A 22004-nucleotide genomic window follows, 5' to 3' on the forward strand; every position below is an offset into this window, starting at 1 on the left:
ACCACAACATCATCCACAAGTAAGTGAAGGCAGTAAGCCTTACATTTATTCCCTCTTCAGGTTCAGTGATTGTAGTGATTGTCTGCACTTTTTTTCAGTTTATCAGAGCAAACGCACAATAAAGAATAGTGAAGATGGCATACCCTGGAATTTAACCCTAAATACACGGTGTTAGGCTGCTGGATAAAAACAGTGGGTGTTTCTGGTGAAACAGAGGAGAATCGCTCTTGATCTGCTCCACTCTGCGTCTGACTCCCACAACCCCTAAGATCTAATTATAGTATTCATTGCAGCTATTGCATTTGGAAGATGGTATAACTTTATAAAGCGCTGCACACAGGTATTTTGCTGGTTGAGATTTTTCTTTATAATCCCAGGGCTCTATGGAGAGATAACAGAGGGAGATGTGAATTAGGTCATCTGTACCATCTGTACGTTATTGCTGGAGCTGGCAGCTCTACTCCTAATGGCATCTGCGCAGGGACGTGTGATTTACAGGTTCACAGTCAATGACAGCTCGGACACAGATGAGCACTCCGGCTGCACTGCCGGGTCCCTCCCCTGGGGTTGAAAGCTGTCGACTCCCCTTTTACGACTGAACTCCAGCGTACAGAGAGGAAGACTGGCTTAAAGATGCCGAGCGCATCTCTTCCTCCTCGCACCCACAAAGAGAGTACATCATGGTGCTACAGAGTGAGCAGCGGGAGAAAACAAATCGATAGCGCTGGCAGAGGTTGTCCTTTGCCCTTTGATGCCTCTGCGTAAACAAAGACACTTTGCAGTCTGGAACTCCCACTGAACACTCACATAAGAAGAAGTACACTAAACAGCGCACACCGAAGACCTGACGAAGGCCAAAGCAAAGATCTTCTTTCTGTGTGAAATGTGGCTTAAAAAACCCCCAACAAAAAACAAAAAAAAGGACAGAAACACAAAGAGTAGAGACTGAGAGAAGAAAGCCTGAGACTGTGTGTGACTTATCATGACATCGCTAAATCTGGTAAATTTTTCTAAGAGGCTTGGAGTCGGTCAGGATTGAGGCCAGCAACCACAAGGTCAGTTAAAATTCCACTCAAGTATATTAAGACATCCATCTGGCACAGCTCAGAGGTACATGTAATTGTGGGAATGTGAATAGATGAACTAGAAATGCTGAGGGGCTATATATTAGGCAAATAAAACCCAGTTTGACAGAAAAAAGAACATTTTAAAAAGAAAAAGAAAACAAAGAGAATAAATAACACAAAGGTCCAAAAACGTCCTCATGAATCCCTTGCTAGGAGTATGTCTTACAAATTTATTGTATGTGACACAGAAGTATGTGAGGTCTCTCGGTTTCCACTGTGTACAGAGCAGTACACAAGCAACAATTTCACCACAGGAGCAGGAAGCAAAATCTGGAGACAACAGGAGCACCACTGATCAGCATTTCAGAAATTATTGTTGAACTCATGCAATATATAAGAGCCCCCCTCGTCACAGCTTTAGACATTTCAACTGCTTTTCTGGAATATAAAATGTGTAAACATATAGAAAATCTTTTGCTCTTTTTGGTTTTTCTTCATACGAGCACTTCCCAGATTTGATCATTTCCCTTATTAGCTGTATCTTGCAGTGCAAAGCTAAAAATTTGCTTTCTTGTGATAACATCAAGATTAAAAAAAAAATCACAGAAAGCTTTCAAAGCTGAGATGAAATTTGAAATTGAAATGTAAAAGCAGCCATTATTTCACCACCAGCTCATTCCATTGTGATGTTAACGGAGGAAAAGGGCATTTATTCTCATGTGCGACCTTGAAAGGCTACTCATAACAAATGGATGAAGCATTACAGTGGCTATACTGGCTCTCCTTTTTCCGATAGGGACAGCTGATGGATTTTAATGGTGGGAAGGTTTCTGGTGGAGGTGGGGTGGGCGCAGCTGGACTCCCGCGGGGGAGTCCTGGCCCTGAGGATGCAGCAGCAGGTCCGGTGTAAGCTTTTATTGCAGAGTTTGGCCACTTTTGCTCTGCTCGTTTCAGCTGGTCCAGAATCGCCTGCGGGGGCTCCGGAAAAGACCTTCCATTCCCGGCTGTCCCTGGAGGAAGGAGTTCTCGAGAGGGCCATGGAGGAGGAGGGGCTGAGCCGAGAAGGAGGCCCCCTGCTGTCGAGGCCCAGGGTGAGGGGCTGGCCGTGACCCTGCATCTGACTCTGATGATGGTGGTGCGGTCTGGGAGTCGTCCTCAAACAGTGAACTCCAAGTAAACTCTGGAAAGCTTTTTTAAACTCCTGGTTGGAGCATGGGTAGATGATGGGGTTGATGCAGCTGTTGAAGTAACCGAGCCAGAAGGTGATCTTGAAGACGGTGTCTGAAGGTCTGTATGCAGGGAAGATTGAACCTGCAGGGACATCAGACACACATCAGAGACATAATAAAAGATAGAGATGACTGGGAGCTCTCGGGGATGATGTGGCCCTCAGGTATATAAATCTGTGGGAGGATTCTGTCGCACAATGTTTGTTTCGCACACCTAAACAGAATCTGCCATTCAAGACATTTTACTAGTCACCTTTCTCGGGACAAATCACAAGCGCTCATCCTCCGGATATGCAATTTATAACAGTTCATCCAGTAGTTATTGAGCTGCTTCAGTCTGGCTTGAAGTGGTTAACTGACCAACGCTGCCTCGAGCTGTGCTGTTACTGTGGCTAAACCAAATTTGAGCCAGTTTTCAGAGCTCCAATTACCTGCTGTGCTCTATTTGTGTTTTTTTTTTAAAGAACACATGATCCCAAGCTGTTGGAAATCACACCACTTCACCTGTCTGCGTGTCACACTTTATTTCTAATTGTTTTATCCAAGTTCCACTTGATAGAAGCTTCCTCTTTGCCGCCAAGGTTAAGGATTTTATTAAAATTGATCCCGGATACTGTGCTGCTTTTGATTAGAGCGAGCGGGGAATGTGAGTGGGATCTTTAATGAAGTGGCAAAGGTAATGGCTTAATGGACGCATTACATGCAGGACTAGTCCTGCATGTAATGTATTGTATTCAGTGGCTGGCAGTGAAACATTAAAATAATGAAACGGCTGACTTCATGTGTGGCTGCACTATATCTGTCTATCTGCCATCTATTTTCAGAGGCAGGAGAGAAGCTGTCTTGTGAAATGTTTTATTGGCCAAGCTCCTGAGAGGGTTAAGCCTCGGGAGAAAAAAAAAATGTGATTGTGATATAGAGATGGATAGAAAGAAGAGGCGGAGAGAGTTGGAGAGCAAATTATTTTGTGCCTGGCTATGCAGCTAATGCATTTTATCCCCAGCTGTGCCAAAAATCCCCAATTCTATTATTGCCCGTACCCCTTGATAGATTCATTGTTGGAATAAAAATAGAAGAGGAGTGCAACTGTTGGGTGAATGTGTTGACGCTTAAACTCAATGATGCATCGGTGTCTGCTGCTGAATGCACACATTTTTGTTTTTTGTTTTTCTGCTGATTGAATTCATTCAGATTGAAAATTTCCAGCCAGCTGCTTGCATGGGATGTGATATTAATCCGGTTTAGCGTCTGCATCCACTGACACTTTTAATCTGAACAGTGCGACAAATATAAGAGTGATGAATATGATCACATGATCAGCTCTCCCTGAATGTGGATATACAGCACGCTGTGTGTTCGGAGCTCTAGATGTCGTGTTTTTGTTGTTCTTAATTTCTCAAAGAGTTTTAAGACTGCATTAAAGTATATTAAAAACTATCTACAGAAGACGGGATCAGCATGGAAGTTGCCATCATTGGAAAGAAAATAAGCAAATGTCCCCATATATTTACATCAAGGGCCAAAAAAATAAAAATAAAATCTTCCATAAATCTCTGAAACTGTAGCATTTCCGAATTTTTAATCTAATTTAGGTGCTTATGTATTATTTTTATTGTTATTTTGTTTAACCCATTTGTTTCCTGTTTTTCAAACTGATTTTAATCATATTTAAGCTCAATTTAAATATAACCAGTGCCTGTATAACTCTTATTCGTGCTATGTTGCCTTCAGCTGCAATAAGGAAACAAAGGTTGTCTATTTGTTGCTCATTACTATCTGTATTAAGACTATTACTTCCATACACTCGTGGCCACTTCATTAGATACACCTGTTCAACTGCTTGTTAATGCAAAAAAAAAAAAAAGTCAACCAATCACATGGCAGCAACACAATGAATTTAGATATATATGCATGGTTGAGATGACAGGCTGAAGTTGACTTTTTCAGATTTTCTCTGAAAAAGTCAACAAGACAAGAAGAATCCTGTGCTGTAACAATCAGACAGTAGGGTTAGAATTTGACATAAACAACATGTATTTCATGTATCAACGTTTCAGGCTGTTTCTGCTGGTGGTGTAATGATGTAGGGGATATTGGGGCCCCTGATTACCAAATGAGCATCGTTTAAACACCACTGCATATCTGAGTATTGCCACTGACTGAGTAATGTGGTCATATAGGGATGGACATCATCCCTTTATGACCATAGTGTGCCCATGTTCTGATGACTACTTCCGGCAGGATAACGCACCATGTCACAAAGCGCACATCATCTCAAACTGGTTTCTTGAACATGACAATGAGTTCACTGGACTCTAATGGGCTCCACAGTCATAAGATCTCAATAGAGCACCTCTGGGATGTGGCCGAACAGGAGATTCACATCTCATCTCCAGCACCTCGTTGAATCTTTGCAACGAAGAATTAAAGCAGTTGTAAAGAAAAAAGGGGACCAAGGCAATGCTAGCAAGGTGTACTGAAGAAAGTGGCCAGTGAGTCTATATTATGGAATGCTTTCAGTCTTAAAATATGCTAGAAAATTGTTTAGTAAAATTCATTGATTGCTTGGTCACTTGGTCAAGTACCAGTCTGAGATATTATAGTTTTATTTAAATCCTTTTCATTCATTTCCTTATCATCTTCAGTTTTAGTATCATTTTTGGAATTACAATTATTATATTTACTTGTATAGTATTTCAGTTTTATATTCTTTTTATTATTAATTTTATGTAGCACTCTGTGTGCCCTTAACTTGAAAAACTGGAAAAAAAATAAATGAATGCTGCAGATGACCTTTAAATGAAATATGAATGGATTGCCATGGTATATAATTAAACAGATTTTCTATCAGTCTTTGAACTAGCTATTTTTCTTTTGCTTTTCCCTTTTATCTACCGTATGTTGTTTTCTCAGCAGTGAGGTTTTTAAGGTTTGAGTTTAACTTGAAGCAAATCAAACTGAGCACAGAGTTCTGACGCTAGGCCTCTAGCAAGGTTGGGTGAAGTGTAGGCAGGTGCTTGGCTTCGGCCTCACAAGAAATTTCAGGCGTTTTCCTCGTTGCTGTCTGGTTGCTGAGTGTGTTGTGTAGCAAGCCAGATGGGCTCTGCATACCCAATCACCTAACGCTGCCTATTACGCAACCTTGATAAGTCTGTACCCCTTCCTGCTGTTAATTGTCTGCAGAGGCTAAATTCATAAACAACTTCTCTCACACAGGTTTGAAAATTTCTTTGTCCCCTGCAGCCATTACCTTACTCTCACTCTTTTAGCTTGTCCCCCACAGCCAATCACATTACAGCCAAAACCACTTCACGTGTGATTAAAAAGCTCCATGACTCCATGCAGGGTCATCTCCATTTGTAACTCTGGACTGGTTCCTGTGCAAATGTTATTTTTTTCCATCTCTCCCTAGAAGTCCAGTTCAGACCACCTTAACCATCCGTGATACATGCTGGAGCTGAGCAGGCTGTAGGGAAAGATTGTGCTTGTGTTGCCACAACTCCTGTGTTTTAAGTGTACTGTGTGCACACTGAGAGTAGACTTTTAACTTTCTGTGACTTTGTGAACAATGTGTGGGCTATTTTGCAGATTACATCATCTCCATTTTAAATTTGAGTACATATTTGAGTATGATGTATGGACAAAAAGGCCATACCTCTTAAACTTTGAATTCAGGGGTTTTCAGTCCTGTTGCCACAGATTTATCCATGCAGTCTACCTGTAAAACTACTGAAAGAAATAATGTTTTAAAGAGCACGGTGCTGTAACAGATGGTAGTATTGTAACGAGTCAGTCTGTGAAATTTCTTTCATCCTAGATATATCACAGCCACTTTCATGTGATTTTGTGCAAAGTGGAAACATTTAGGAGGCACAGCAACTCGGTCACGAAGTGGCAGACCACGTGGCAGGGTCACCAAGTGCGTAAAAGTATCTGACGCTCTTCTGACTTCATGTCTGCAGAGCTCCAAACCTCCTCTGGCATCAACATTAGCATAAAAACTGTGCGCCGTGAGCGTTGTGGCATGGTCTTCCATGGTCGAGCAGCTCCTGTAGGTGTAATGTGTAGGTGGGCCAGTACTTTTGTCCATATGCTTCAGTAATATTTTAGTGTTCAGAGTGGGCGTGTTGGTAAAAGTTCCATATTTGCAGTAAATTACAGACATTTGCTAAAATACTATCCTTGCTCTGTCACAGTTAAATTGTGCAGCTTCTGTTTTATTTACCTTCATGTTAGAAAAGCAAATCTGCGACACCACAAGTTGGTAGCTGGGTTATTAACTATCGCGCTGGTGGTCATAATCTGCTTATCTGCTTTAATCTGCTAAAAAGGGAAAGTTAATTTCAGGCTGTTTGGCTGATGTTTTTTGTACATGTTTCATTTAAGATGAGAGTAATGAATGATGACTGTATTCAACTAACATTTTTTTTCAGTTTTTAATTTGAGAATTTAAAGTTAAATTACATGTGCTTGTCTAAAGTAAAAGAGCCCCAACAATAAACTTCTCTTTTTATAACTAGAATAATAAAAAATAAAGACCCAACACTAAGTTAATTAAGCTGAGAATATTTTGGCTGGATTAATAGGTGTGTTTATTTCACTGCAATCAAATGGAACATGTAGAATATAATCAAAATATTTTAATTAGGGAAATATTTTAACTTCAAACTGCAGGATGCATGTTTTTCCCAAAGCCTCATTTTTTATCATTCTTTCACTTTTATCAGACTTCAGTCCACTGAAGTCTTTTTCTGATTTAAGTTAAGTATAGAACATGAAACCAAAAAACAATAAGGCACAGAGTGTGGGTGTGCCACTACAAACAACACTTTTACCAATTGACAGACAGCTACGGTAGAATGGGTTGTCTACTAACCGGAAAGTTTAATCAGCAGCTCCTCCAGGCTGCATGCTGAAGTGTCCCCGGGGGAAGTTACCGAACCCCAAATAGCCTCCAGTGCAACCATCAGTGTATGTGTGATACAGTGGGGCAAAAAAGTATTTAGTCAGCCACCGATTGTGCAAGTTCCCCCACCTAAAATGATGACAGAGGTCAGTAATTTGCACCAGAGGTACACTTCAACTGTGAGAGACAGAATGTGAAAAAAAAATCCATGAATCCACATGGTAGGATTTGTAAAGAATTTATTCGTAAATCAGGGTGGAAAATAAGTATTTGGTCAATAACAAAAATACAACTCAATACTTTGTAACATAACCTTTGTTGGCAATAACAGAGGTCAAACGTTTACTATAGGTCTTTACCAGGTTTGCACACACAGTAGCTGGTATTCCTCCATGCAGATCTTCTCGAGAGCAGTGATGTTTTGGGGCTGTCGCCGAGCAACACGGACTTTCAACTCCCGCCACAGATTTTCTACGGGGTTGAGGTCTGGAGACTGGCTAGGCCACTCCAGGACTTTCAAATGCTTCTTAAGGAGCCACTCCTTTGTTGCCCGGGCGGTGTGTTTTGGATCATTGTCATGTTGGAAGACCCAGCCTCGTTTCATCTTCAAAGTTCTCACTGATGGAAGGAGGTTTTGGCTCAAAATCTCACGATACATGGCCCCATTCATTCTGTCCTTAACACGGATCAGTCGTCCTGTCCCCTTGGCAGAAAAACAGCCCCATAGCATGATGTTTCCACCCCCATGCTTCACAGTAGGTATGGTGTTCTTGGGATGCAACTCAGTATTCTTCTTCCTCCAAACACGACGAGTTGAGTTTATACCAAAAAGTGCTACTTTGGTTTCATCTGACCACATGACATTCTCCCAACCCTCTGCTGTATCATCCATGTGCTCTCTGGCAAACTTCAGACGGGCCTGGACATGCACTGGCTTCAGCAGCGGAACACGTCTGGCACTGCGGGATTTGATTCCCTGCCGTTGTAGTGTGTTACTGATGGTGACCTTTGTTACTTTGGTCCCAGCTCTCTGCAGGTCATTCACCAGGTCCCCCCGTGTGGTTCTGGGATCTTTGCTCACCGTTCTCATGATCATTTTGACCCCACGGGATGAGATCTTGCGTGGAGCCCCAGATCGAGGGAGATTATCAGTGGTCTTGTATGTCTTCCATTTTCTGATGATTGCTCCCACAGTTGATTTTTTCACACCAAGCTGCTTGCCTATTGTAGATTCACTCTTCCCAGTCTGGTGCAGGTCTACAATACTTTTCCTGGTGTCCTTCGAAAGCTCTTTGGTCTTGGCCATGGCGGAGTTTGGAGTCTGACTGTTTGAGGCTGTGGACAGGTGTCTTTTATACAGATGATGAGTTCAAACAGGTGCCATTCACACAGGTAACGAGTGGGGGACAGAAAAGCTTCTTACAGAAGACGTTACAGGTCTGTGAGAGCCAGAGATTTTCCTTGTTTGAGGTGACCAAATACTTATTTTCCACCCTAATTTACGAATAAATTCTTTACAAATCCTACCATGTGAATTCATGGATTTTTTTTTCACATTCTGTCTCTCACAGTTGAAGTGTACCTCTGGTGCAAATTACTGACCTCTGTCATCATTTTAAGTGGGGGAACTTGCACAATCGGTGGCTGACTAAATACTTTTTTGCCCCACTGTAGATGAATAAAATAAGAACCACCTAACACATAGATATTTGACCCATTGTTCATTTAAAAATGTTTATCAGCATGTGTCTACAGGGCTGTGTGTAATTCCCCTGCTCTTTCTCCCAAAGTTCCTGTCTTTCTTCTCAATACATCCAAAAATAACTCTTAGGGGGAAAAAAAATGTTCATCGGCTCTAGTTTAAAAAGACACTCGACACCCACTGACACTCTGAGTCAGAGGTTTTTAAGAATAAAGACTCCTGGCTGGGGCTGGAGGCAGGAAACATTTCAGTTCATCTTCAGTTTCTTAACATATCACGATAGCACGAGGACACCCTGTGAAGCTGTTCTTTATGTCAGCGAGGGAATGCTTCACGCTACGGTGACACTGTCGCCTCTCAGCCACCTGTTTCCTTCCAAAGAGATTGTTGTTAGCTTAACTGTTGATGCCAAATTGGCCTTGGGTGTAGTGAGTGAGTGATTGTCTGTCTCTCTGTGTTATCCCCATGATGGACTGGGTACCTGTTTAGCGTGTCCTCTGCCTCTCATCCATTGTCAGCTGAGATTGGCTCTAGCCCCCACCACCTGACCCTGAACTGGCTAAATGGTAAAGAAAATAAACTGATTGATGCTTTACACATGTTGTCGTTCCAAAGAAGGACTCTTTACATATCAAGGACAATCCACAGATAGATACAGAGCCTTTTAACACCCATTTAAATTACTTCCATAATTAAAGTCTTGTAATTATTACATTGGATCTGCTTCCACTTCCCCCTAACCCTAGCATCCTCTTCTGTCACACCAACCCTCTGCATGCCTGGCTTCACTTCACATCTTCTCTTTGGTCTTCCTCTTTTCCTCCTGCCTGTCAGCTCCATCCTCAACATCCTTTATCCAGTGTATCCACTATCACTCCTCTGCACATGTCCAGACTATCTCAGTCTTGCCTCTCAGCCCACAGTTATTGTGGATATTAATTTAAATAATATCTACTCCATAATCGAAATGATGCAATCAAGACTTATCCAGCTGTACACGTCAGAACTACACCAGTGCTTTGTGATTCATTGCTGAATCTATCATTGTCCACAGACTTATGTGGCAGCGGTATGCACTGTGACGCCAGTATTAGTAAGGCAGCATTCGTGAGCCGAGGCTTTGCCTCATTTCCCAGTCAGGAGCTACTCAGCCAAATGGTGGCAGCTATATTTACAAGCATGAGAGCATGGAATAAATACAAACCCTGCAGGATTTGTTAGGATTTTGCCGTATCTCATATCTACTTGGTTCAGATTTCCTTTTCGCATGATTGACAACAGCACTTGCAGCGCACAGGTCTACAAGTCGTGTGATTATTTCCCTTTGAGCTCATCTTCATTGAACCCGGCGCACTTGAAGACTTAAAGACCATCATATGAAGTCTGGCCTCAGTCCGAAAGGCTTTATCTGTCACTAAAGATCTGCCCCCATGATGAAGGGAGTCACAAACACGAGGGAGAAAAATGGCTTGACATGCCATTCAAGGGTCTGGTTTGAAATATATCTTGGTCTCAATTTTAGTCCTTTTGTTTACAGACGGGGAGCAGTGGAGGATGACAGTGATCTGAAAGATTTATAGAGCCTATTTATAGAACGACTACCTGGCCGAGTCGAAAGCATTTACTACAGCGCTCCAGAGGCTACAAGCTCGTCTGAATGCGAGTAACCTCAATGTCATCCCACAAAGGAGGCATTCACTTAACATCATCTAACTATGAAATTAGCCAGCACTTAAAAACATGACCGTAGAATAAATTGATCAATGAGTATGTAATGGGAATAAATTCAGATGTTGAATTGCTTCCTGAAAGTGGTCTGACTCATGCGTAGGAGTAGGTAATCACATATATGGACCTATTTTTAATTTGTGAAACGTTATTGATTAAATGGTTGCAGAGGGTATCATTGACTGTCTGTGCTCCAGTGACATTTCTAAGAAATATGCTTTTTTCCCCCCATTGATACTGACAGTTAGATGAAATGAGAGTATTTGTCCATTCAATGGGAAACCAGAGGCAGGAGTTAATGCAGGTGACAACACCAGATCCAATGAAACCGTAATTTCCCATTTTTACACCCGGATTCTCAAATCCATTAAACAAAAATGTTTAAAGAGTCAGTTCATAAGCTTGGAAGAGCGCTTGGCTAGCTGTCCACTTTTTTCAGTCTGTCTATATTATTCATTCATATTTGCCCCCGAGTGGTGTCAGGATTCAAATTTCACTCCTTGAAAAGACTTCATTTGATCCAAAATGCTGCAGAGAGAGAACTGACAGGGACTAGAAAGTGAGAGCACATTTTTCCCTAACTGGCTTTTCTCCCCTGGCTTCCTGTTAAATCCAGAATCAATCCTTCTCCTCACATACAAGGTTTTTTAATAATCAGGCCCCATCTTATCTTAAAGACCTCATAGTGCCGTATCACCCCAATGGAGCTCTTCACTCTCAGACTGCGGGCTTACTTGTTGTCCTAGAGTATTTAAAAGTAGAACGGTAGGCAGCGCCTTCAGCTTTTACGCCTCTCTTCTGTGAAACCAGCTCCCAGTTTGGATTGAGATAGACACCCTCTCTACTTTTAGCATTAGACTTAAAACTTTCCTTTTTGATAGAGCTGGATCAGGTGACCCTGAACCCTGACCTTAGTTACGCTGCAATAGACCTCAGCTGCTGCTGAGTGTTTCTTCTTCACTCTCTTCTTTGCAATACCTGTGTGTTTATATAGCACTCTGCATTTAATCATTAGTTATTAATTATCTCTGTCTCTCTTCCAAAGTGTGTCTTTTGCCTGGCCTTCCTCCCGTCTCCCCCCAACCATTTGCAGCAGTAGTTGTCCCTCCCTGAGCCTGGTTTTGCTAGTTTTTCCTTCCCACTGTCGCCAGAGTGCTTGCTCATAGGAATTGTCTGATTGTTGGGGTTTTCTCTGTATTACTGTAGGGTCATTACCTTGCTCTATAAAGTGCCTTGAGGTGACTGTCATTGTGATTTGGTGCTATATAAATAAAATAAAATTGCACTGAAGTGAAGTAACCTTCCTTTCCAAACTGTTGAGGTATTCCCTTTCAGTCTTGTAAGTAATATATTTTCTGCTCTGGTTAAAATTAGATTTGCCCTGAGAAATCTGGCTCTTGACATTAGGAATTACATGCAAGATGAACATGATAATACTCACCAATGGGTAGCACCAGGAAGAAAGGGAGCCAGCACAACACGAAGCAGCCAACCACAATGCCCAAGGTCTTGGCAGCCTTCTTCTCACGAGAGAATTTCAGCAGCTTCAGAGCAAAATGTGTGCGATTGCGAAGGGCCTCGTCATCTGAGACAGTTGCATTGCCTCGGTGTATCCTGAGAATCACTTGCTCTGAATCTGACTTCTCTGTCTTGTGGCCCTCTCTCAGGCCCTGGCTCTCTCTGTGAGCTACCACATAGACCCGACAGTACATTACCAGTATGATGGTCAGAGGAAGGTAGAAGGAGCCCACTGCAGAGAAGATCGCGTAGCCCGGCTCCTCTGTGATCTTACAAATGGACTCGTCCTCGGGCGGCGCCTCTTTCCAGCCAAACAAAGGTCCAATAGATATGATGACAGACAGCACCCAGAGCAGCATCAGTGCCAAGAAAGCCCTGCGTTTTGTAACGATTGATGGGTAACGCAGGGGGTAGCTTACTCCAATGTAGCGGTCCACAGATATTACACAGAGGCTCATGATAGAAGCCGTGCAGCAGAGCACATCCACAGCTGCCCAAACATTACAAAAAACCCGTCCAAATACCCATCGATCCAGGATTTCCAAAATGGCAGAGAACGGCAGTACGGTGGAGCTCAGCAGCAAATCTGCCACTGCCAGATTAACTATGAAATAATGCGTGACTGTCCGCAGGTGTCGATGGCAAACCACCGAGAGGATCACCAGAATGTTTCCCACGACTCCAAACCCAATGAAGAGACCAAGCACCAGACCCAAAACCACAGCCTTGACCACATTGAGCTCTGGGACTAAAACGTGGCTGCAGTTGGAACAGTTCTGTGTCAGAGGAGCTGGGGTCATATTGTCCAGCACAGGAATCATTAGTTCCAGTACAATGCTGGTACTCAACAACTGGCCTGTGCAGAAGTGGTAGACTGAAGCGCACACCTATTTAAGTTCACTACTAGAGAGAGTAGACATCAGGCCATTCTCATAAAAGCCATTAGAGTAATGATCACATTAAGTCTGTCTTGTCAAAACATAATTTGAATGATGATGCCTCGAGCAAATGAGCCATTACGTTGGCAATGCATCAAGGAAAATAAAAGGACAAGTTGCATGCAGAACCACTGAAAGAGAAATATAATATATGCAAACGAAAACTACTGAGCTAAAATCGAGTAATCCATCTTGAAAATGTTAATGATGTTAAAACTAACTGTTTTTATGCAGCTGGTACAAACCACTGTTAAAAATGCATTACAAATACAAGAGACAGATTGGAGGTGAGTGATTTAGGAAGTCTTTGAATGTTCTCTGAACCAAAAAAATACGTGAAAAAAAATCACTGTTTGGACTGAAAATTAAAGTCTGTTGAAACCAGTTTTCCTGGGAGTAGCAGGTGAGAAATCAACATCCAGGCTTGTGTGTTGAACGCAGCTTCAGCTTCAGTAACGTCCAGCGCCTTTGAAAAGAGAGACAGAAGAAGACACGTCCGTCACATACAGTGAAACATGAAAGCATTCATCCTTGTTGAGCTCATTGTTTTTTTGTATACCGCTGCTCAGCTCTATCAAGAAGGTGGGCGGGAGACAATGTCTGAGCCACAGCTGTTGTCAAATCAATGTCACCACTGTCTCGTCTTGATAATGGGATCAACCCAAAGTGAGGCTAACAAACTGAGAAACTAACAGTTCTGTGAAAACTTTTCACAGGACTATACAGGCTGGTGAAAAACACCCCATTCATTAGCTTGTGGAGCTGCTTTTAGCAGCAGTAACTAGAATAAAGTTTTTTTCTGTTCAACTTCATCCGTTTCTCACATTTTTATCAAAGACCTTTGGCCCACTCTGTTTGTGTGCATTCATTTATGTGTGCAGACAGCTCTCTTTAAGGTTCCCCCACAGAACCAGATTGGAGGAGTCTGGACTTTGACTGCATTATTACAACAGCTTTTGCCACCATTGTGTTGTTTTGATCACACATTTGACTCTAAAATATTTTGCATACAGTAGTGTTCATTGCTCAATGACTACAAGGTGCCTAAGTCCTGTGTCTGCAGAACAAGCCCCAATCATCAGCCCTCCACACCGTGCTGACAGTTCTATGAGGTGTTGATAAGCTGTGTTTGGTTTTCATCAAATGTGGTCCTGTGGATTCTGGCCAAGCATCTGCACTTTGGTCTCTTCTATCCAAAGCACATTGTTCAAGTGGTTTGTTCATATGCTGCTTTGCAAACCTGAGCTATTTTCTCCTGGTAACACTTCACAACAAGCCATTCTTGTTCATTCTTTGTCTAATTGTACTGTCATGAACTTAAGTGTTGAACATGCTAACTTAGGGCCTGTAAAGGCTGAGTTGTAGCTCTTGTTTTTGTTTTTTGTTTTTCAATTTCTCCGAGCATCTGATCATCTGAGAACTTGTGGAGAATTTTTCTTGGATGTCCACTTCCGAGAGGATTGTGGCATTTTGTTAGTACACACCTGACTGCTCTTGGCCAGGAAACTGCCAAAAATATTTACTTTTACAGAGTTTCTCGTGCTTCCTGATCATCTAGTGCAGGGGTGTCCAATTCCAGGCCTCAAGGGCCAGTGTCCTGCATATTTTAGATGTCACCCTTCAAGACATGTTGAAGAGGTAATTTATCCATTTAAATCAGCTGTGTTGGATCAAGGACACATCTAAAACCTGCAGGACACCAGCCCATAAGGCCTGGAATTGGACACCCCTGATGTAGTGCATTGATTACCATAACCAAGATGCTACTTACCCTCACAATTTGGATAGAAGCAGTAAGGGTGTACTTAGTTTTTCACAGGACTGCACAGATACCTGTGAAAACTTTCTTTTTCCCAGTATGGGAGGAATGCCACTTCATCATTACAATACACAGTGAGCCAAAACCACAATAGCTGAAGTTTCAACAATGCAGCAATCAGAAGGCTCGGTGTGTATTATATGTTCTTCAAGTGACCTATAATACATCAGGATATGCTTGACTTTGCTCTTGATCCCTCCTTTAAATCAATATCATACCACAACCTTTATACAGACACAGGTCAAAACAACCCACGTTATTACAGCTCCACCATTTGTTAAGGGTTGTCACAGTCTGTGCTCCTTATGTTTGTAAAGAACACATTAGTTTGACATCTTGGGAAAATATGCCAAGCTAGATCAAAATATTGATACCACTGTCATAACATGGCAGAGTCCCAAGAAAAATAAATCTGCCTACCAGGAAGTTATCAGCCCAGCACAGCTTCATCATATAATCTTATATAGCACTTTTCTACTATAGCTGAGCACTCAAAAGAGTTTTACATAACATGCCTAATTCACCCATTTATACAAGCACCTTTTACCACACCTGGTAAATATCATATCAAACAAACATGGAGTTTCAGACTCAAACATCCTAAATGTTGTGCATTGTCTGCTAGCACTAGCTCCACATGCAAGAAAAATATAACAGATGTATTTAACAAAATGAAGCACAATTTCCTGAATCGACCCCTCTGTTTTATGGGAGCTCATAACATTTGCAGTTATTTTTGATGATTTTATCTCGCGGTAAGGGCATAACTTATCCCATTATTCTGAGATAAAACAGTGCTTGTTTTGTCATGATAGGAAGTTCATTTTCTTTAGAAATCACACAAAAACAAAAGCTTGTTTTCTCGTCATTTATCGGGGATTAGGAGTGCAGTTCCAGCCCGGTCAAACTACAGGGGAGCTAGGGGGAAGGTTAGTAGGACAGGGGAGCCCCCCGAAAATAAAAAAAAAAGCTTTTCAAAATTTATGAGGGAAGCCGAGGTCTCAAAAATATTGACAATATGCTATTTTCCCTATGCATTTCTATTTCTTTTTCATTTCATAATCACCCGTCATGCATAAAATTAGTATATTCCTAATGCGTGATTCATGCATGAGGGTGATTCATCACTAACTTTAATAACGACACCAGCGTAGGTTCTATTCTTGTCGAGCTTGGCTTCCCTTCCCACCTTTGTAAAGCAGAAAATAAATTGAACCGTAACACTCAGGAAAGCCAAGGCGCACTTAATTTCACACAGGAAGCTAGATTGGTAAACTCTCCCTCTCTCTTTATCAGCAATAAAGTCAACTTATTACTGAAATGAACGGCTTCTTTCTCCTCGCCGCTCTCCACGCAGCGGCTATTTTTAGATGCTTTGGTCAGTTGTTATTATTCTTATTCACAGGATGATAAATAAAGCTAAGCAAAGTGGTTTATAAATTGTTTAAGGCTATGAAGAAAAAACAAAGTTAACTCTCCTGAAGCTAATATCTCCTCAACATGGTGGATCAACACTATTAAAAACACATCACACTGTACTTCAATCAGCGTCTAACATGGCAGCAGATTCAAATAACGTTCAAATGGGTCCTTATTTAAGGAGAAGACTAGACCATCTATAACTCCACAGGTGAGCACACTTCCTCCTCAGTAATCAGATGAGGGGATTGGTCATCTCCAAGGCTGCCAAGTTATTTTGTGATTGAGAAAACAAAGTCAGGTTTCTATGATATATATTGAGAGTATAAAAGAAGCAATCTGTTATCAGAAGAGAGCAAGTTTATATAAATAATTCATAATCTTGAGATAACGGCTTAAACAAAGTAATTCCCAGAAGAGCCATTTTTTGGCTTCTGCATATTTTTGGTCAGGAAAGGTAATTACAATCTCTTTTTCCCCCCATTGTGGCAATGTGTTTGTATAAGATAAGAAAAAAGAGGAATTTAGTTGCAAAGTTAAATTTACACGGATTGTTATTTGGAATTTATCCTCACACAGTTCAAATTTAAACTGCTCCCTCTGACTTTGATGCACTGGATTAATTAGGATTTGTGGGCTTTAGCACTGCAGTGCAAAAGCCCACTTGAATCTTGATAGATCATTCATCTTCTTTTTCTTCTCTTTGTTTCAAATTCATCTCATTTTTAAGGGGGCTAGTTCTCAAAAAACTTGTGAATATTGTAAAACATATGCATCAGAAGTGGGGAAGCAGTCTCTGCTGAACACAGTCTGGGCGTTTCTCAGTCAAGGAGGCCTTTTCTTCACTGTTAGACCACAGTCTCTGTTGTTTCTGATCCTGCAGTAGTTGAGACCAAGCAGCAACATCCTGGGCTGAAGTTGAAGGCAACACTGAAGTGCCAAAAAATACACTTCCTGATGTGTCCACTTGAGGCTAACTCCCTGAGAAAACTCAGTTCCTATAGACTTGCATGTAAAAATGAGCAGCTTTTTAGTAGCAATAAGCCTTTTTAGAGAAATCTTTACACAGACACACTGATCAGTAAGCATTTTGAACCAGTTTTACTTCCTGACTCCAAATCTGAAACTGTTTTTGTCTCGCAGGTGTGTTTATTTATTTATTTGTCTTAGTTATGATGTTCCAAGTATTTAACAACTAGGATGACCGAACAGAAATCTAAAGTGTTTCAGGATTTAAGACCTAATTTGGATCTCAAGAAAAGGAAAATCTAAATTAAGGAAGGTGTTTTTGTCCTGAAGTCCGTGAACTGATGCTTGACGATGAGTGCAAAAGGAAACTGAAGCCAGCTCAATCAGCAAAATGGGAATCACTGGTACGGGTTATTAAGAAATTTCTTGGAAATCACGGAGCAGAGAATTATGCTGAGGTTGTGGAAACATGCTGAAAGCATATCAGCTCCTGAGTGCTAGAATATCACTGAAGATGCACTTTTTTACATTCTCATGTCAACTGTTTTCCCACCAAACCTGCACAATGTCAGTGAGAAGTATGGGGAAAGATTTCACTGAGATATAGAAGTGACGGAAAACCAATATCAGGGAAAATTTCTCCAGAGCATTATGGGGGACTACTGTTGGTTCGTGCAAAGAGAGATGTGCACATTTTGACCTGCTTTAATTTGAGCTAAATTGACAGAAATACACTTTCGTGCATCTCTGGTATTGTTTTCTGGTTTGGTTTCAGATTAAATACATTATTGTTGGGAAATAGCTAAAATTCCAGACGTTGCATCATTACATCAGTGACGTCACTGATGTAATGATGCAACCTTAAATCAAATTTTATGTCTGAGAACAGAGTAAAAAATAGATACAGAGCTGGTTGTAAGTTCCCAGTTCAAACTAAAAACATTTTGTGATCTGGTATCTCTATCTGTCTGATGGACAAATAATCTGTGGAAACATTTTGCTAATAACTTAGCACCTGGACCTCTTATCTACATATAGTCATTTGATAGCAGTGGATATAAAGCTAAACCTAAGGCTTCAGGTCAGGACTACACAATGCTGTACTACTGCCACTGGTCCTGAACACAGCTTATAGTGGTGAAGAATATTTTGCTTTAAGTTTCATCCGAATGTATAGAATCCATGTGGATATGATACATGTGGATGAAAACTTTTACAATCCATTCCCTAAACCCAACAGGAAGTTGGATATTTTGAATTTACTGTCAAATTGTTTATTTATTACTCAACTACTTTGGTATAGTATGAATGGGTATGGAGTATGTCTTTATCAGCAGGAAAAGTGGTAAAACTTATAGTGGTAAAAATACAGTTAAGTCCAAAAATGTATGCCCTCCTTTAATCTGGGCCATCCAGAGACTGAGATAGGAGTCTTTGCTGGGCCGATTCTGACCCCCGAGCCTTATGTTTGACACTGCTGGAATAAAGGAAGCCAGCCACATGAGACAATAAAGTTCAATGACTCCACTACAGCATGCCCAACGTGCATGGAGGTACGAGGGCCTGATTGATGCTTGCACAACTTAATTTGGAATGTTTGAATGTCTTCTGACTTTTAAACAATGTCTTAGTGCCGCATAAACTCCTCCACTTTGACAGATGTGAAATTAATCTCGTCGGTGCAGATTATATGAATGTAGATTAGATAAGACTAGTAAAAGTAGAGTGGCCATGTTGACGAATTTTGGATTTTGTTAAGCTGCTTTATTTCAAACCAAATTAAAAGTTCATCTGAGTTGTCCTCTTTTCCACTGACATTGTCTCTATCTATCTATCTATCTATCTATCTATCTATCTATCTATCTATCTATCTATCTATCTATCTATATCTGTGCCCCACAGGTTTCAAAACAATGCGAACAGTCAGTCAGTGGCTGGCCTTGTCCTCTGGGCCCCACAACCAACTGATCCACACTGCATGTTCAAATGTTTATTATGTTTGTCTTAAAGTTTTATATCTCAGCTGAGCTCTGATGCTGGCATGATGCAGTACGACATTACAGCGTCATGCGGCAGCACCTGAGAGCTTCTCCCTCCCATGTGGGAAATAATGCTAATACAGTAATTATGAATAAAAGGCCTACATGTGTATTCACAGGAGAGATGCGGGAGTTCATTACACCATCATCATTTCGCACTGTAGAAAAGATTAAGTTACCTCGGCTTAAAATATTAACCGCTGCATTAATACTGTCACTGTATTATAAATATGCTGTGTTACAATTGAGAGAACAAGTTGAATGATTTACTGTGTCACACCTTCAGCTATATATATCCACTCTGTCAGGATCTGCTCCTTCTATCCGTTTATGTTCTCAACATTGACTCCCAGTTTAATCCAGCATCAAATTCAAAATTCTCTGCCTCACACACAAAGTCTTGAATAATCAGAACCATTTAAAAGAACTTAAAGTACCATATAACCTCAATAGATCACTTTGCTCTCAGAGTTGTCGTTCCTTGAGTATTTAAATAAAGAATGGGAGGCAGAGCCTTCAGACCCCTCTTCTGTGGAACCAGCTCCCAGTTTGGATTCAGGGGACAGACACCCTCTCTACTTTAAAAATTAGGCTTAAAAGCCTAAAACTGATGATCAGTTCTCTGCATTTAGTTAATTCATTATCATTAATCGCTGCCTGTCTTATAGAGTGTGTCTTTTGTCCTATCTCACTCCTCTCACAGCCAACTGATCGTGGCAGATAGTTGCCCCTCCCTGCACCTGGTTCTGCTGGAAGTTTCTTTCTGTCAGAAGGTAGTTTTTCCTTCCCACAGTCGCCAAATGCTTACTCTATACTATATAAATAAAACAGATGTATCTGTATCTGCTCAGTGTGTCTCACATTAAGGATTTAGAGGCTACCAATCACTGTGCATTTATATCAAAGAAAATCTGTTCCAACAAGAAGAAAAACCTTTTTCTTGACGGTTGACCAAATTGCATGGAAAGGATTGCCAAACTCCCTAACAAACCTAATTTGATTAATCCACCCGGCTCTTACATTACGATCACAAGACTTAAACTCATGATTAAAACTCCTTCTAAGATAAATTAAAAGTGACATGCTTACTTCTGGATTGTGTTAAAAAGACCTGTTGATTTCACTACGCCATGGGATTTTGTTTGGCTCTGTAGACCCAGCAGAGAGGTTTTCTTCCAGCACTGATTGTTTTAATATTCATTATAATGCCTCTGTACGGAGGGAGTTGCCAAGTGAAAGAGGACATATGCTGCAGGGTGGCTGAAAACAGTGTGCAGCTCCATACTGAAGTAGCTGGAAGTTACCTGTCTTGCTCGGTTACATTTTGTTAGCTGCCTTTTTCAGGAGGTCCCTCCTGGTACAAGCATCTTACTCCTCTGCAGAATAGGCTCCAAATATAGGCTTTGTCTTCTTGGCTGTTTTCCATGCGTCCATAGAACAATGAGCCGAGGTGGCTGATGTGCAGCTGCTTCTGAGGTTTGGACTGGTATCCGCAATATTGTTGAGGAAAGCTTGAGCAACCCTGGCTTCTCTGTGTCTGCTGTTACTTTAATTGGCCAGGAGTAAACAGCGATTGTGACTCAGATGCAATCTCAACCTCTTTACCGGTGTGCGGAGTAATTCCCAGCTCTATAAGATGAGGCCACTGTGCAGGACTACACCTGACATAAAGTCACATCCACCTCAGTAAACTGACACAGACATGCCGGAGACGCATGGGAGCTGGCTGGCTTTTTCTTCAGAAACCTTATAGCTACATTTAAAACAGTTCTTCATATTCAAATGATCCGTTCGCAGTTTTCCTTCAGATTTGAGGTTTTAAAAAACGGGAGGGTGTAAAAACAACAAAAAACAGCATTACATAAATCAAGCATAACAGCGCGATCGTGCCTTATGGCTGTTCGGAGGGATACAGTTGTCTTAAATCATGTGTATTTTAACCACTTCACCAGTTTGCTCCAGACATTTAGCCTCATTAAAACCAAAGAATAAATCAACGCTATTTTGGCTACTTATGCACACTTATGCATCAGCGCTTTCAGCAAATTCAATTAAGAAAAAATAGTTTTTTTTATCAATAAAATAAACTATCAATTCAAAAATGCTTCTGTTAAATACTTCAAATGAATTGTTCTGGGACTCACCCAACTTTGATTTTTCACATCCCGATGCCTGGACAGAGCCACATTTGGGCACGGCAGTGATTGCCGAGACGCGCTAGGAGGCGGCGAAGGGAGAGCCAAGTGCGCTCGCCGTGGAGAGCCCTCATATCTGCCGGAGCAGACACCCGAAGCTTCAGGTGCTCCAAGTCTCTTCAGATGATGACGAGTAGCCAACCAAATCTCTCACTGCTTTCTTTTCGCAACCACTGTCGCCCGTATCTACCCCCCCTCAACCCAACCCTCCCAGCCCCACCCCCTCCTTACCACCACCCAGCCATCCATCCTCACATCACCTCACTCCGGCTCAGCATCACTCTTAGTGCGTCATCACAACCGGTCTCTGTCATTCAGAAATCTTTCATTAACCGGTGTCACCCACCTTTCCAGCTGTTAAACTGTACGAGAATACAGTGTGTGTGGAAATGCTCAAAGACTTTTACTATTTACTATTTTTTGTAAGGTTATGTAAGTGTACTTTCAGTCTTCAGGAGTCCGTACCAAACTTTTA

General features: G+C 41.4%; 1 protein-coding gene and 1 long non-coding RNA gene across 2 annotated transcripts; one reads left to right on the top strand and one right to left on the bottom strand.

Moving 5' to 3' along the window:
• The first annotated feature begins 942 nt into the window (after nucleotides 1–942).
• On the top strand, nucleotides 943–4736 carry LOC120725908. Its single transcript, XR_005694258.1, has 2 exons — nucleotides 943–1055; nucleotides 2022–4736. It is a non-coding gene; the product is annotated as an uncharacterized LOC120725908 (long non-coding RNA).
• adra1aa (adrenoceptor alpha 1Aa) lies at nucleotides 1051–21704 on the bottom strand. Its single transcript, XM_040018977.1, has 3 exons — nucleotides 21479–21704; nucleotides 12074–13554; nucleotides 1051–2378 (listed from the first exon to the last, which is right to left on the bottom strand). The coding sequence occupies exons 2-3, from the start codon at nucleotides 12969–12971 to the stop codon at nucleotides 1837–1839; spliced, it is 1440 nt and encodes a 479-aa protein (XP_039874911.1). The 5' UTR covers nucleotides 12972–13554; nucleotides 21479–21704; the 3' UTR covers nucleotides 1051–1836.
• Between the last annotated feature and the right edge of the window lie 300 nt (nucleotides 21705–22004).

Source organism: Simochromis diagramma, unplaced genomic scaffold (genome assembly GCF_900408965.1).
Source record: "Simochromis diagramma unplaced genomic scaffold, fSimDia1.1 OVJJ01000822.1, whole genome shotgun sequence".
NCBI lineage: Eukaryota > Metazoa > Chordata > Actinopteri > Cichliformes > Cichlidae > Simochromis > Simochromis diagramma.